The 15,504-nt window shown below is 45.2% G+C and overlaps 1 protein-coding gene across 1 annotated transcript; it reads left to right on the top strand.

Moving 5' to 3' along the window:
* The first annotated feature begins 378 nt into the window (after window positions 1–378).
* LOC123411462 (26S proteasome non-ATPase regulatory subunit 2 homolog A-like) lies at window positions 379–14,556 on the top strand. The gene is made up of 24 exons (XM_045104409.1): window positions 379–783; window positions 1,525–1,645; window positions 1,726–1,785; window positions 2,640–2,707; window positions 8,558–8,591; window positions 9,290–9,361; window positions 9,543–9,581; window positions 9,672–9,790; window positions 9,873–9,981; window positions 10,057–10,143; window positions 10,333–10,491; window positions 10,592–10,699; window positions 10,770–10,859; window positions 10,963–11,103; window positions 11,189–11,293; window positions 11,367–11,588; window positions 11,893–12,042; window positions 12,146–12,355; window positions 13,090–13,149; window positions 13,229–13,336; window positions 13,441–13,526; window positions 13,605–13,713; window positions 13,798–13,976; window positions 14,059–14,556. The coding sequence occupies exons 2-24, from the start codon at window positions 1,553–1,555 to the stop codon at window positions 14,129–14,131; spliced, it is 2,481 nt and encodes an 826-aa protein (XP_044960344.1). The 5' UTR covers window positions 379–783; window positions 1,525–1,552; the 3' UTR covers window positions 14,132–14,556.
* The last annotated feature ends 948 nt before the right edge of the window (window positions 14,557–15,504 follow it).

Raw genomic sequence — 15,504 nt, forward strand, 5'->3', positions numbered from 1 at the left:
AGCAATCATTGAAGACATTAAATTTTAATTGAGGGTGTGGTTCTCCAACTGAAGTGTCAATGCGTGTAGAAGAACTCTCAATACGACTACACACGAGCTAGCCCAAATCGTTTGTAAATATTCCCTAAATGTATGTGTCGAATGAAATACTATTGTTTCACCGAGTGTGTCTACTTACATGTTGAGCAATATGCCCGAACGTCGTTGATCTATACAGCTTTGCTTTCCTTAATAAAAAAATACAGTAGTAACCAGGCAAAGATCGGTTCGCCGGTTCGCCAGCTGGGATCGCTATATAAACACTTCGCTTTACGTTGGATTGACTTCCTTGAAAGATCACCACACCACACCATACCAGCCAACTCAAATCCTCCTCCCCTCCCTCTCCTCCCTCCCATTCCGATTCCCCAAACTCTCTCGTAAACCCTACCTCGCCGCGCGGGATCGCCATGCCGTCGCGCGGGGACGCCAGCGGCGGCGGCGGAGCGCCTACCGCCTCCCCCGCCCCGCCGCAGCCGGCCAAGGGCAAGGGGAAGATGAAGGGGGACGACCTGGTGAGCAGCGACGACCTCGCCGCTTCTCTCCCTTCTCTTCCCCCGCCTCCTCCCCGCGGGGCGGGGGCGCCGCTCGTCTTCTCTCTTACCGGTGCGGTCGCGTGACTCGCGTCTCGTGCCTGTCGCAGTCGGAGGAGGACCGCGAGCTCAAGGCGCGTCTCGAGGAGTGCGTGGAGCGGGCACAGAGCCCCGACCCCCGCCTCCGGGTAGAAGCCATCGACACCCTGAGGTAATGCCTGCTCCCGCCTCTGAACTTCCCCGGGATTCGGCCGCGTCGCTCTCAAATTTGGATGACCAGTTTAGGCGCGAAAACCAGATTCCGTGTGATTCGGGCGCGAAAACGAAATTCGGTTCCGATGCAAGCGTTTGTCGCGGCGCTGCTCAGTTTCTAGTCTCCCGCACCGCTGTCAATTTTGGTTAGTTTCGGTTCTGGTCTCCTGCTTAGTTCCGGTTCGAATCCAGGCGCGTCGCTGTCAATTTTGGATGGCCATTTTTACGCGCGAATTCAGGCGTGTGATTCCGTGTGATCCGTTCTCTCGATTCGCATGCAAATGTTTGTTGCGCCGCTGTTTAGCTTGTAGTCTCCTGCACCCTAGTCTCTGGGTTGATTGCTCGATTTACCCACCGGTATGCACTGCAATCTGCAGGCGACTTTATGGGAAATGTTACGCTCTGCGAAATTCACTGTCATGAAAATTTGCAAGGGTACCGATTTCGGGCGCAGTTAGAGGCTTTTTATATCCCTCTACTCTTAAAGTTGGCACAGGATACTAGGAAATCACAATTCTTATTGCGTCATACTTTCGCTGTTGAATTTCCCTATCATGTTATGATGGGATATTTGATTTGATTTGTTCGTTTTGAATGGTGCATCCTACTGCTGCTATTGACTCCAGCACTGCATTCCTCAAACAGCTAATATGCCATTTTTCTTCTCCGTTCATAGTTAACTGTGATTAATGCTTAACAGGAAAGAGATTCGTGCGGCGACAAGCTCAATGACGTCTGTCCCGAAACCACTCAAATTCCTCCGTGCACACTACGGAACTCTCAAGGCTTACTTTCCGAGAATGCGGAATCCTGTACAGAAGGTATCAAGGGATTGCTGATGTCTCAGTTGAGCCAAGGTTAAGTACTGTGGTGCTCATGGTTGTTTGTTCTTATCGTGCAGAAACATATGGCTGACATTCTGTCAGTATTGGCCTTGACAACGTCTGCTGAAGGAGAAAGGGTATGCGGAAATACCAAAGCACTGTTTAAACATTTGTTCATTTCCTTCTGCTAGTATCTTTCTTTTTTATAAATGACCATCACGTGAAATTCCGAGCAAGATATACTCTACAAATTGTTTTCATTTATTTCTAGTTCATAGTGGTTAGAGTTTGCTTTAGCACTCATAAATATGCATCTTAAAAGCAGGCTAGATGGCATAAGCAAAGAGCAAATATGTGAAGGCCCCAAACAAAAATCTAGATTAACGGCCTCATCCCTTTGTTATGCGGTAACTAACCTGAACCCACTAAAATATTTAGTCGTGTGGGCCGCTGGGACCAAGGGCAAGGATTAATCTTCATCGTACTTACCTATGGCTCGATCATGTGTCATCCTGTATTACCCCAGTCGACCAGTATCGGCATCAACACAAGGGCCATCAATTGACTTATTTAACATCTGGATTGATCATCCTGTGCGTAATGTTGCTGGCGAAAGAACCACATCTGTCACTGCTGACTGCAACTTTAACAGTGTTATGCTTTGACACAAACCAGATAGCCAACAGGTACCTAGTCCTTTTGTTTGCTCGGATATTTTAACACCAGAACCTACATGTAGTTACATTTCCTTTAATACAGGTTTTCCCTCATCGTAAACCACCTAACTTCCATTATACTACTCCCTCCGTAAACTAATATAAGAGCTTTTAGAACATTACTTTAGTAATCTAAACACTATTATATTAGTTTACAGAGGGAGTACTTCATAGGCTTTTTTGGAAAGCTGAATACTGAAATGAGCATCTAGATTTAATTCACCATTACTGTATAGGGCTAGCTTGCTAAACCTTGCTTCCTTTTCTTGTTTTAGGAAAGCCTGAAGTACTGTATGATGGGCTCTTTAGTTGATATATGTTCATGGGGTCATGAATACGTGAGGTGATGACATTATTCAGTCCCCTAGCTGTAATTCTAAACTTACCTTTTCTTCATGTTACTTGCAACTGTTAGGCCTTGTTTGGTACTAGTGTATTTTAGGGAATTTGTAGGGATTATCCCGGTCAAACCCCTCAATCCCCACACATCCCATAACACCATTTGGTCCTAGTGTATTTGACATGTTTCATCCCCACATTTCCCCTCAAATCCCCAAACTATAGTACATTTTTCTCAATACCAAATACACTACCCGTACCTAGTGTATTGGGGATAAATGGGGATTTGAAGGGATTGGATGAAGGTTGGGATTTCACCCAATCCCTTGGAGGATTATCCCCACCAATCTTCTCAAAAACACTAGTACCAAACAAGGCCTTAGGAATAAGCAACTTGTATTCCCATGAGGCCATAGGCCGGTATATATACATGTACAGGTGATGGACTATATGCAGGAAACCCCTTATATATTGGGATAAATACAAAAGGGTACATGACTTATATTATAACTTTAACACCCCCCCTCAAACTCATGGTGGACGAACAACACTGAGTTTGGAGAGATAAAAGCCATGTTGTGCTCTAGTCCGGGCCTTTGTCAGGAAATCCGCCAACTGTAACTCGGAAGGCACATACTGAAGAGCAACAACCTGATCCTGCACAGCAGCGCGTACATAGAAAGCATCAACACTAATATGCTTGGTGAGCTCATGCTTCACAGGATCGCGCGCAATGCTAATAGCACCTGTACTGTCAGATAAGAGCAGAGTCGGTGTAGTGACAGAAACACCAAAATCCTGAAGTAACCACCGTAACCAAGTCACCTCTGCCGTCAAAAGAGCCATCGCTCGCAACTCAGCCTCTGCACTCGAACGGGAAACTGCAACATGTTTCTTCGTCTTCCAGGCAATGAGAGAACCACCAAGAAAAACACAGTAAGCAGAAAGTGAACGGTGATCTGAAGGATCACTAGCCCACGTAGCATCCGAATAGGCCTGAAGCTGTAAAGAACTGGAGTGAGGAAAGAATAGACGGTGAGAGATCGTGCCCCGAAGATATCGGAGAACACGGAGGAGATGACTATAGTGAACCGATGTGGGAGCAGAGACGAACTGACTCAGAATATGAACCGGATAAGAGATATCCGGACGAGTGACAGCTAGATAAACAAGACTGCCAACAAGATGACGATAACGTGTCGGGTCAGGCAGGGGATCACCATTAGTAGAAGAGAGGTGAACATTGAGCTCCATAGGAGTCTCAACAATGCGCTCATCAGTAAGAGCAGCACGAGCAAGAAGATCCTGGATATACTTTTCCTGGGATATAAAGAAGCCATCAGAGGTAGAAGAGACTTCAATCCCAAGAAAGTAGCGAAGAGGTCCAAGATCAGACATAAGGAACTGCTCACTAAGGCGGGCCTTGACAAAGGCAATATACTCGGGGTCATCCCCAGTGATGACCATGTCATCAACATAGAGAAGAAGAAGAGTCCGACCACGAGGAGAAAGGTGAATAAACAATGCTGGATCATGAACACTGGGTGAAAAACCAGCGGCACTCACCACAGAGGCAAAACGCTCAAACCAGGCGCGGCGGGCTTGCTTAAGGCCATAGAGAGAGCAACGAAGACGACATGCCATGCCATCAGGAACAGAATACTCAGGTGGTGGCTGCATATACACCTCCTCACACAGCTCACCATTAAGAAAATCATTCTTAACATCAAGCTGAGAGATAGACCATTGGCGTGTAGAGGCCACGGCAAGAAGTGTACGAACAGTGGTCATATGAGCCACAGGAGCAAAAGTCTCGTCATAATCACGACCATGCTCCTGCTGAAAACCACGAGCCACAAGACGAGCTTTGTGACGGTCAAGAGAACCATCGGAGCGAGTCTTAACCTTGTAGACCCACTTACAAGTGATGGGACGGACTCCGGGAGGAAGGGAAACAAGATCCCACGTACCAGTGCGTTCAAGAGCAGCAATCTCCTCTGCCATCGCAAACTGCCATTCAGGATGAACAACAACCTGATGATAAGTAGTCGGCTCAAGAACAGCAGCACCAGCGGTGGAAAATCCAAAGCGATCAACAGGCGGACGAGGACGAGAACGCAAGCCATAAGTAGGCTGAGATGAGGATGACGACACATCCACAGAGGCATCCACAGAACGTGAACGACGAGTGTAACACTGAGGAAAAGATGGAACAATGGAAGGAGGAATCGCCAAGATAGAATCGGGGAGTGGCGACGAAGAAGTCACTGGGGATGAAGGTGTAGAATCCGGTGACATGCTAGACGAGGAGACCGTGGAAGATGGTGGCGACAAATCGACTGGAGGTGGAGAAGCAGAGGGAGAAGCAGAGGGAGCGGAACGAATAGGCAAAGGCTCGACGGGTGTGATAGGTGTGTCAGGAAAAGTGAGGAAAGAGATATCCTCCACTGAAAAAGTCGAGGAAGATGGACGTGGGTAGAAGGGACGAGACTCATCAAAAGTCACATCCCGAGAGATACGCATCCGACGACCGATAGGATCCCAACAACGATAGTCCTTATGCTCATCACTATAGCCTAAGAAGACACACTCAACAGACTGAGCGGTCAGTTTGGTGCGTTCGCGGGGGGCAAGAAGAACATAGCAAACACAACCAAACAAGCGAAACATCGAATAATCGGGAGAACGATCAAAAAGACGCTCGAAAGGAACACCACCCTGTAGAGCAGCGGAAGGCTGGAAATTGATGAGATAGGTGGAGGTGGAGACGGCCTCAGCCCAAAAATGAGGCGGGAGAGAGGCAACAATCATCAATGCACGAGTCGTCTCAAGAAGATGACGATGCTTGCGCTCAGCCACGCCATTCTGAGCGTGAGCACCAGGACAAGAGAACTGAGAGAGTCCCTTGCTCAGCAAGAACACCACGCAACATCTTAGAGATATACTCGCTAGCGGAGTCAGCACGAAACACACGAATGAGAGAAGAGAACTGAGTATGGACCATGGCAGCAAAACACTTATAAATGGACAACACCTCACTACGAGAAGTCATGAAATAAAGCCATGTGTAACGAGAGAAGTCATCTATGAAAATAATATAGTATTTATGACCCCCTTTTGAAGTGAAGGGAGCCGGACCCCATACATCGGAATGAACTAAATCAAAAGGATGCTTAGACACTGACTCACTATGTGGATATGGTAACTGAATCTGCTTGCCAAGACGACAACCCTGACACTCTAAAGAGGCATCTCCTGAGACAGACCCCAGAAGACCTCGACGAACTAACGACGATAAACGAGAACCACACAGATGACCAAGTCGATGATGCCACTGCTGGAAGGAACTAGTAGCCGAGGCGACCAAAATGGAAGAACTGGCGATAGAGTGGGCAGCGGAAGGAACATGAAGCCAGTCCAACTCCCAAAGACCCTCAGAATCACGGCGGCGAGGACCAGCCCCAACCAGAGTGTGCGTGCGACGGTCCTGGACAGAACAAGAGTCAAGGTCAAGGATGACGCGACAACCAGAATCAGCAAGTTGACCAGCGGAAAACAAATTCATGGTAAGGCGAGGAACATGAGCAACATCAGGAACAAAATAAGGAGTGGTAAGATTGCCTCTACTAACGACAGAAAGGGGAGTACCATCAGCGGTGAGGACATGAACAGGAGAATCAAGCGATCGAAGAGAGGACAGAGTGGAAAAATTAGAAGTCATATGAAAGGAAGCTCCAGAGTCCAGAACCCATGGGGATGTACCTGACTATGTAGAAGGTGGTTGCTCAATGCGGGAAGTCTCAGTCACAGAACCAACAGTACCTGTCGAGGAAGAACCTGAAGCAGCGAGCAGACGCTTAAGTCTCAGAATATCCTGCTCAGTCAAAGCGATGGCTGAAGCTGTCGAGGTAGATGACGAAGTCTTCGTAGATGATGATCGCGCCTTGCGCAAGTGTCTCTTCTTCGTGTAGCAGTTGGACTCAATATGACCATCATTGTTGCAGTAGCCACAATGTGGACGGGGGCGACCTGAGCCTCCAGAAGGAGTGGGCAAGAGCGGCGGAGCACTCGAGCGAGAAGGGGTCGGTGCAGCAGGTGGCGTAGGATAAGACCGAGCAGCGAGCACCTAGGGAACCTCCAGCAAATCAGCACCACGTAAGCGAGTCTCCTCAGCACGAATCTCAGAAAGCGCCTCCATGAGAGAAATATGGCCACGAGCAAACAGCTGAGCACGCCGGGGCTCAAACTCCTTACAGAGCCGAGACAGGAACTCGTAGACGCGATGAAACTCCAAATCGGCCTGGACAGCCTGGCAACAGGGGCAAGTACGACAACCAGCAGTGCGGAGAGAATCGAGCTGGCGCCAGATAGCAGAACTCTGTGCATAGAAGTCATCAACAGTAGAGTCACCCTGCGGAAGAGCATGCTCCTGACGGACCACAGAGAGGTATAAGGCATCACCAGAGGGCTCATAGCGCTGACGAAGGCGGGTCCACATCTCAAAGACAGTAGGAAGGCCCAGAAACTCTAAGGCAAACTGAGGCAGAACGCTAGCAGTGAGAACAGCTGCAGCACGAGTCATCATCAAGCCACTGGGTCTAAACAGTTAGAGCACCACGATACACCTGAAGAGCCTCCTCATAAGCCAAGACCTTCTCATCATAAGCACTCACAACGGCCTCATCAGCAAGCTTAGCCGCATCCTTTGTGGCCTGAGGAGCATCCGCAGGAAGAGCCGGTGGGGTCGGCGGAGTGGGAGCCACGGGAGGAACCGGACATGGCGGACAGCAGACCTCACCAGAAAGAAAACCCCATAGGCGAATGCCACGCATGTGAATGCGCATGAAGCCAATGAACTCGGTGTAGTTAGTGCCATCAAAGATCACCGAGCAACGAGGAACAACAACGTAGCCGGATGCAGCAGACTTTTTTTTTTTGAGATCACGTCGGGATAGGAGAATCCGGCGAAAAGATGGGATCCAGCAGGGCGCCTCGATCTGGCGGGATTAGGTGGCGGTAGCGATGGGGACGGGATCCAGCAGGGTGCCTGCGCGTATATCTGGCGGGATCAGGTAGCGATGGATCAGCGCTGGCCAGCGCTTGGTGTGACGAGAGGCGGCGGCGAGATCCAGTACCCAGGAGCGACGCGGCCGGGGGTTGACGTTGACGCGATGGATCAGGGGTTGCCTCGATCTGGCAGGCAGCCAGGAGAGGCGGTAGAGAGATCCAGGCAGCCAGGAGCAACGCGGCCGGGGGCTGGCGTTGACGCGAGCGGGACGCAGACGCCAGATGCGGACGAGACAGATGGCGACTGCGGGGAGACGAGATTGGATCGGAGCACGAGTTGCGCGTGCGAGAAAAAACCCTAAGGCTCTAATACCATGTTAGGAATAAGCAACTTGTATTCCCATGAGGCCATAGGCCGGTATATATACATGTACATGTGATGGACTATATGCAGGAAACCCTTTATATATTGAGATAAATACAAAAGGGTACATGACTTATATTATAACTCTAACAGCAACTACCTCCCTATTATCTTTATGTACTATTTTGTCTTTGTATACACTATTTTCCATCCTTGTAGCTACAAATACAACATGATGTGATTTTATGTTTGATATGCTCTCAAATGCAATACTAAATCTAAAGAATCACTCTTAAGTAAGTTTTTGTTGTTCCAGTTTGAATGTTATTGACTTGCCATCCTAGTAATTCTGCCATGTCAAATGTAAGCTATATTGTTTGGAAATTAATGGGTTATAGTATTGCTCTTAAGTTTTTTGTTGTTGCCGAGGCTCAAGCTGTTTCATATAGTGGGCTCTAATTATGTCAATGTCTTGTTCGACAGAAACTTGGCTTTTGAAATTGGAAAAGAGTGGAAGGTTAGATCCTAATCCACTTCATCGTTTGTATTGCATGATTTTTTATATGTTCTTCAGAGTACCTTGTTCTGTAGTATGATATCCACTTTCTGTCTGGATGGCATGCCACTTCGCGTGTTAGTTCCGTTTTTCCTGAATATATACATACTATATGCTAGATATACATAGTTTTCGGCAAAAAACTGAACAGGGGCCCACCCCTTGCTCTCTTCACGGTAGTATGACATCCAATTTCTGTCTAGACGTTGTTGCTCATAACCAATAGTGTTTTAATCGTTCTTCATGGTAGCATGACATCCAATTTCTGTCTAGATGTTGTATATTGGAATCGAAAGTGTTTTGATTGTTTTTCCTCGGACCTTTTGACTTTATCGTCAGTATGTATATACTCCCTCCGCCAGGAAATACTTGTCATAGAAATGGATGTATCTAAATGTATTTTAATTTTAGATACATCCATTTTTATCTATTTCTCCGACAAGTATTTTTGGACGGATGAAGTACGATGTACCATAATTTCTGTGGCTCTCCAGTTGACAAGACTCTTGAAGTTGTGATTGGTGGTTTGCTATCTCTTAATGCATTTTATTTTGTTAGAAAAGAAGTTCCATCAACTCTTTCTTTTGTTATCTATGCTATAGTCTATTAGTTGTTTCATGCAGTTGGGCTTAAATATGCAAACTTTTCTTGTTCTGCAGCACAATGGCTCATCAACGCCAATTGAATCCAAAATAGAATTAGTGCTGGAAATTGTCAAATTTCACATGAAGGTTAATTCTGATTAGATTTTGTGTTGCATTTGTTTCATTTTACTACTTCATCATATAAAAATATTAACTTATGTGAAATATGCTAATCGTTAATTGATAAACAATGGTAATTGTTTAAAATAAACCTAATAGTGATTAATTCATTGATGGATTGAAATTTTCATGGGTTTTGTTATTGTAGCATAATGCTGAAACTGAAGCTCTGGATCTTTTGATGGAGGTTTGGTGAAACAATTCTGTTAGGATTAATGGATCATTTTTATGCTTATTGAGATGCAACTGAAGCATGGAATTTCTTTTTACATAATAGGTTGGATACCTTAAGATGCTTTTAGACGAAAAATATGAAGAATACCTTGCAAAGTTATTTCGTCTTGTTGACTCTACCAACTACAAAAGGGTGTGCTTGTATTTGACTACTCGTTCTAAGTACGTGAGTCAATTTATGCACTCTCTAATTTATCGAGATTATACTTGTGAACACTTGTTATGTTGGGGTGGAAACTGGCAGATACGATGATGCCTGTATGGCCACACTTGACATTGCCCTTGCCATCTACATGAAGTTTGGGGATCTTGCAAGTGCTTTGCGGATTGTGCTTTTTGTCAACGACGACAATGTGGGTGAATGAAGTATGCCTGTGATTTGATGTCCGAAATTCAATGGCACTAACATCGATTCCAACGTCTTCTAGTGTTCTGGTCAGACTGTGAAGATTGTATTTGCAGAAACTGAAGATTTCTCCCTGAAGCAGCAACTCGCATTCATGATAGCACGCTATGTGAGTCTCATCCTTGCTCACAGACAGGCAACAGAAGCAAAATTACCTATTCTTGCCACTGTCTGCTGATCTACAGTTCTGATAATTGGGATAGTTTGTATCTATAGATTCAATACTACAGATAGTTTAAATCTTTTAGCAGACTCTCTGAACTTTATTTCCTTTATCACTGAGCTCTTTTTATTGAAGGGTTTAAGCATGGAGATTGATGATGAGATGATTGCAGATGAAAATGAGAAGAATGCTTTGCAGGAAGTAGTTTATAACACCAAACTGAGTGAGTGGTACCATATCCTTGCGCGGGATATTGGTGTCATGGAGCCAAAATCTCCAGAGGACATATATAAGGTAATTCTTTGTTAGGTTATTTGCCAATTAAGTTTTTAAGCAGTTTTTTAGTTTGTTTAGGCACTCCAGTTAAAATTTAAAAGACATGCTCATTTGTTAGGTTCATCTGATTGGTAGTCAAGGTGCCAAAAGCTCCAGCCTTGATTCTGCAAGACAAAATTTGGCCGCAACTTTTGTCAATGCATTTGTGAATGCCGGTTATTGCCAGGTTAGCTCCTATGAACTCCCTCGCCATCTTTAGGGAAAGTAATGATATTAAGATCATATTCTTGTTGCAGGACAAACTCATGACTGCAATACCAGATTATTCTGAAAATTTGCTATTCAAGAACAACGGACTTGAGAAAGCCAGTGCAGTAGCTAGTCTGGTACTGATATAATTCTATTTCTATCAAATGCACCTTTTAGATTACTAGATGATACTAGTATTTGATAAGATAACAGTACTAAATACTAACACACCATTTTCAGGGAATGATACATCTATGGGATCATGATTCAGGATTTGCCATACTTGACAAGTACCTGCAGAGCGATGATACTCATGTCGTTGCAGGGGCTTTGTTAGGTATAGGAATTGTCTCTTGTGGTGTGAAGAATGACTGTCATCCTGTATGTGCCACCCTACCCTACTCCATCCATCCTCTTACTCTTCTAATACAAGTCATCTGCTGTAATAACCTCTTATATTTTCCAGGCACTTGCTCTTATTTCTGGGTATAGCACGGGTCCAGAGTCAGTTACACGTATCGGGGCAATCTTGGGCCTTGGTATCGCTTATGCTGGGTCCCGGAAAGACGAGGTTAAATCAATGCATTCCCCTGTACCTGAAATACCTTTATTATCTTGCATTGATATAGTTTCCGAATTTTCAGCTTAAATCGCTGTTCTCAATTACCTTGAGTGACTCCCTAACACCTTTGGTGGACTTAGTGTTCTCTGCCATCTCCTTGGGATTGGTGTTTGTTGGTTCCTGCAATGAAGAGATTGCACAGTCAATCATATCTGTCTTGAAAAATCTTATTAAAGCAGAGCTTGCACAGCCCATTATTCGTCTGCTTCCAGTTGCTATTGGCCTTCTATATCTTGGAAAACAGGTAATTTTGTTGTTCCTCCTTAGTAAGATTGACAGCTTCCTGTACATTTTTTTTCTTGTTTCGGAGCATAGAATAATTTTAAAACATGTATTCTATGTTTCGGTGCCTGCCCTTATATTTGTGGACACCCTTTGATGATATATCTTAAACCCATGCTTTTGCTGGTTTCTCTCATTATTGTAAAATAGGTTCATCTGCTGATGTGATTTATATTTAAATACATTTTATTTCGAATGTGTCTGCATGTGCACAGGCTTATGAATTTTTCCTATTCAATTTGTTGATCTTAACAACATTGTATCAGGAGAGGCCGAAGGCTAATGCTGTTAAGGTTTCTAAAACATTTGATGAAATAATGAAGGAGGTTTCTAAAACATTTGATAAAATAATGAAGGACTATTGGGATGTAACTCTTATGTCTTTGGCATATGCTGGGACAGGGAATGTGCTTAAGGTAACTTACCTTCAAAAGATACATGAATTGCAGAGAGATTCTATGATACCCAAAAGTTCAATGCATAGCTGTTCTTAATGAACGACGCCATTTGATTTTTCAGGTTCAGGAGCTCCTTAGTATCTGCTCTAAAAAGGAAGGTGGAATTCACCAAGGGCCAGCAGTACTTGGAATTGCTCTTATTGGCATGGCTGAAGAATTAGGAGTTGAAATGGCTGTACGGTCCCTTGAGCAACTTTTAAAGTATGGTGATTATAATATTAGAAGAGCGGTTCCTCTTGCTCTTGGCATGCTCTACATATCCAATCCAAAGGTACTCCTATATTTTATACAAGTTTTGCTTGTTTTCTGTAACATTAAATGGGAACAAATCAAACTTTTGCCATATTAACAGCCCTTCCAAATGCACCATGAAATTAAATGGAAACATTTCTTGGGTTGGCGGATGGATCAATCCCACAAGATGGAGCATTTGCATCTCTCTATTCTTGCACGCATATTTGTAGTAATATATTAATAGCAGTAGAAGCACAATAGCCTAAGAACATGCATGGCTGTTAGTTTTTCATCTATTGCAAAGCCATCCGTTTCGGTCTGAATGTGCTTCAGGAACATGCTTTGTTAGACATATTTGGTCTTACTTGATTATTGGCGACTACTCGCTCCGTTCCTATATATAAGTCTTTTTAGTGATTTCACTAGGGGACTACATGCGAAGCAAAATGAGTGAATCTACACTCTAAAGTATGTCTATATACATCCGTATGTAGTCCTCTAGTGGAACCTCTAAAAAGACTTATACTCCTTCTGTCCCAAAATTCTTGTCTTAGATTTGTCTACAAATGGATGTATCTAAATACCAAAACATGACTAGATACATTCATACCTAGACAAATTTAAGACAAGAATTTTGAGACGGAGGGAGTACATGCTTTGCTGCTTCTTATTTGATTCTACCTCATCGAGTACCTGCAGTTATGGTATACTTGTTGTAAATAGATTTTATCTTCCAGATGTCTAGTTTCATACTGTCTGCATATCATGTAGGTAGACGTTGTGGCCACACTGAGTAGACTGAGCCATGATGCGGACGGTCAAGTAATGATGGTTAGTAACTTCGTCACAATATAAATATTGATTCTTCTTATTGCTCAGATTACATATTTGATCAAATCACTACATGCAGGCTGCAACCATCTCACTGGGTTTGATAGGTGCTGGTACAAACAATGCACGTATAGCCGAGTTGCTTCGTAACCTCTCAAGTCAGGAACATAGCGTTTACCTGTTTTGTGTAAGTACGAACCTACAGCAAAAAACACTATCCTTGTTTTAAATGTTAGGATGATTTCCTTTGGTTATTTAGGTTTCAGATTTGTTGATTTCATTTGATTTCAGGTGAGGATTGCCCAGGGTCTTGTTCACCTTGGGAAGGGCTTGCTGACACTTGCCCCATACCACTCTGACCGGCTACTTCTATCCCCGTGAGTAATGTGTGTAGGATAGTTCCTTTGGTTTTACTGGAATCACGACTTTAAAGCTGTTGTGTTGTCACTTTTCAGCGTAGCGCTAGCTGGGCTTGTAACCGTTCTGCACGCATGCCTTAACATGCAATCCACCATCCTCGGAGACTATCCCTACATGCTGTACATCCTTGCCCTTGCTATGCAGGTATGCATCTCCAACTAAGGACTCAGTGGTAGGGTTAAAGAAGAATCACATGATTTGAAATGTGTGTTTCTCTGCTGGGAACAGCCTAGGATGTTACTGACCGTGGATGAGGATCTCAAGCCCCTCAATGTGCCTGTTTGTGTCGGCCAAGCAGTCGACGTGGTCGTTCAGGCAGGAAGTCCCAGGACCATCACTGGCTTCCAGACGCACAACACGCCTGTATTGCTCGCTGCAGGGGAGCGAGCTGAGCTAGCAACTGAAAAGTAACTACAGAACGTTTCTCAGATGAATCTTATGTTCAGTAACTTGATTCTTGCTTGAGCTTATTGCTGTTCCTGCGTGTAGATATATTCCGCTGACACCAGTTCTGGAGGGCTTTGTGATCCTGAGGAAGAACCCAGAGCATCATGAAGATTGAGAGATCGGTGTGGATGGAGTGTCATGAAGAGGGGCTTGGTCAACATCTAACTGTCACACAAGCAAGCGGCAATGACTATTGTGAAGAGGCTGCAAATATTCCTTGAACAGAGTACAGCGACAATACAAAGTATAGAATAGCTCAGGGGCCAATGTACAGAGGGAGGTTGGAACTTCAAAAAGAGGAGAAGCAACTTTGTCGAAACGGAAACAGTGGGGTGGCTGATGGCTGCATAGCATAGCCTCAATCAAATTTTGTGTTTCCACTCACTAGACTGTCCATGTTCCTTAACATGCGCATATTCTTTTGAGATGCATATATACTAGACGTACTCAGTTGTCTGATGATTTCTCCCCTTTAACAAGTCACTCATAATGTATGCACAATGCTAAAGACATCTGCAAATGATCAACTTTTTGCACCCATTTGTTACAAAAGCAAACACTAGATGGATAAACCTGCATTCTGTAAGAAAGCTAGTAGTGCACTGCCGAGACTTGAGTATCTGTCATTCCCGACTTCATTGCTGAGGGTGATACTTTCTGTAGATCGACTTACGATTTCATTGACAATACCATCCATATTCATCATACCCAGAAATATTCTGTCAACGGAAGCTCTGGAACCTTGACAGATGGTGTTTCTGACCAAGTATTGAAATGTCAGCAAAGCTATGGAAGTAGCAACTCCGAAGGTGAAAAACTGAAGACTTATGCTAGTTACCTGTCTCAACTGGAATGTATCTAAGCACATCATTCAGAACAAAATAGCCTTCTTTTTGTGGAGCAAGGAAGAACGACTGAGTAAATCGACGCTTCATGGCATCAGGGACAGTAAAAGACCCACTAACAAAAACGAGCAGACCGCCCTCGTGGGATGGCTGAGAATCTACATTATCTATCTGCATCGAACATCCCTTGAGGTATGTAGATACGAAGTGTTCATTGATATCCTGGTTAAGCACACACACACAAAAAAGTATCGATTACAATCAATTAGGTAACTATGGACCTGAACACTGTCTAGAGAACAAGAAAATAGGGGATGGCTTCCGCTCCGCTCCCGCTCTCGCTCCGCTCCTGCCCTCGCGCCTAGCCTAGCCTCGCCGCCCCCCGCCGCCACCGCTAGCGCCAGCGCAACGCCCTGCCCCCGTTCCCTCTCAGGTCCCGCGCGATGGCCGCCTTCGCCGCCGCTGACCCTGCTGGCTCCCGAGAGACCCCCTCCGGCGAGCGCGTCTCCTACGGGGAGCACTGGAGCAGCTCGGAGGGAGAGTCCTCGTCGAGGTCGTACAGCGACGTCGCGCGCTCGCTCCCCTCAGGCCCGCCGGCCGCCGCCGCTCCCAGGCGCGCCGCCGCCGCCTCCGGACGCGCCGC

Source organism: Hordeum vulgare, chromosome 7H, assembly GCF_904849725.1.
Source record: "Hordeum vulgare subsp. vulgare chromosome 7H, MorexV3_pseudomolecules_assembly, whole genome shotgun sequence".
Lineage (NCBI taxonomy): Eukaryota > Viridiplantae > Streptophyta > Magnoliopsida > Poales > Poaceae > Hordeum > Hordeum vulgare.

Excerpts from the sequence above, each read along its gene's own strand:
- LOC123411462 (XM_045104409.1), top strand. The coding sequence starts at position 1,553 with ATGACGTCTGTCCCGAAACCACTCAAATTCCTCCGTGCACACTACGGA. Across the intron at positions 1,786-2,639 it reads CGTCTGCTGAAGGAGAAAGG|GAAAGCCTGAAGTACTGTAT; the intron begins GTATGCGGAAAT and ends TTCTTGTTTTAG. Across the intron at positions 10,860-10,962 it reads CCAGTGCAGTAGCTAGTCTG|GGAATGATACATCTATGGGA; the intron begins GTACTGATATAA and ends CACCATTTTCAG.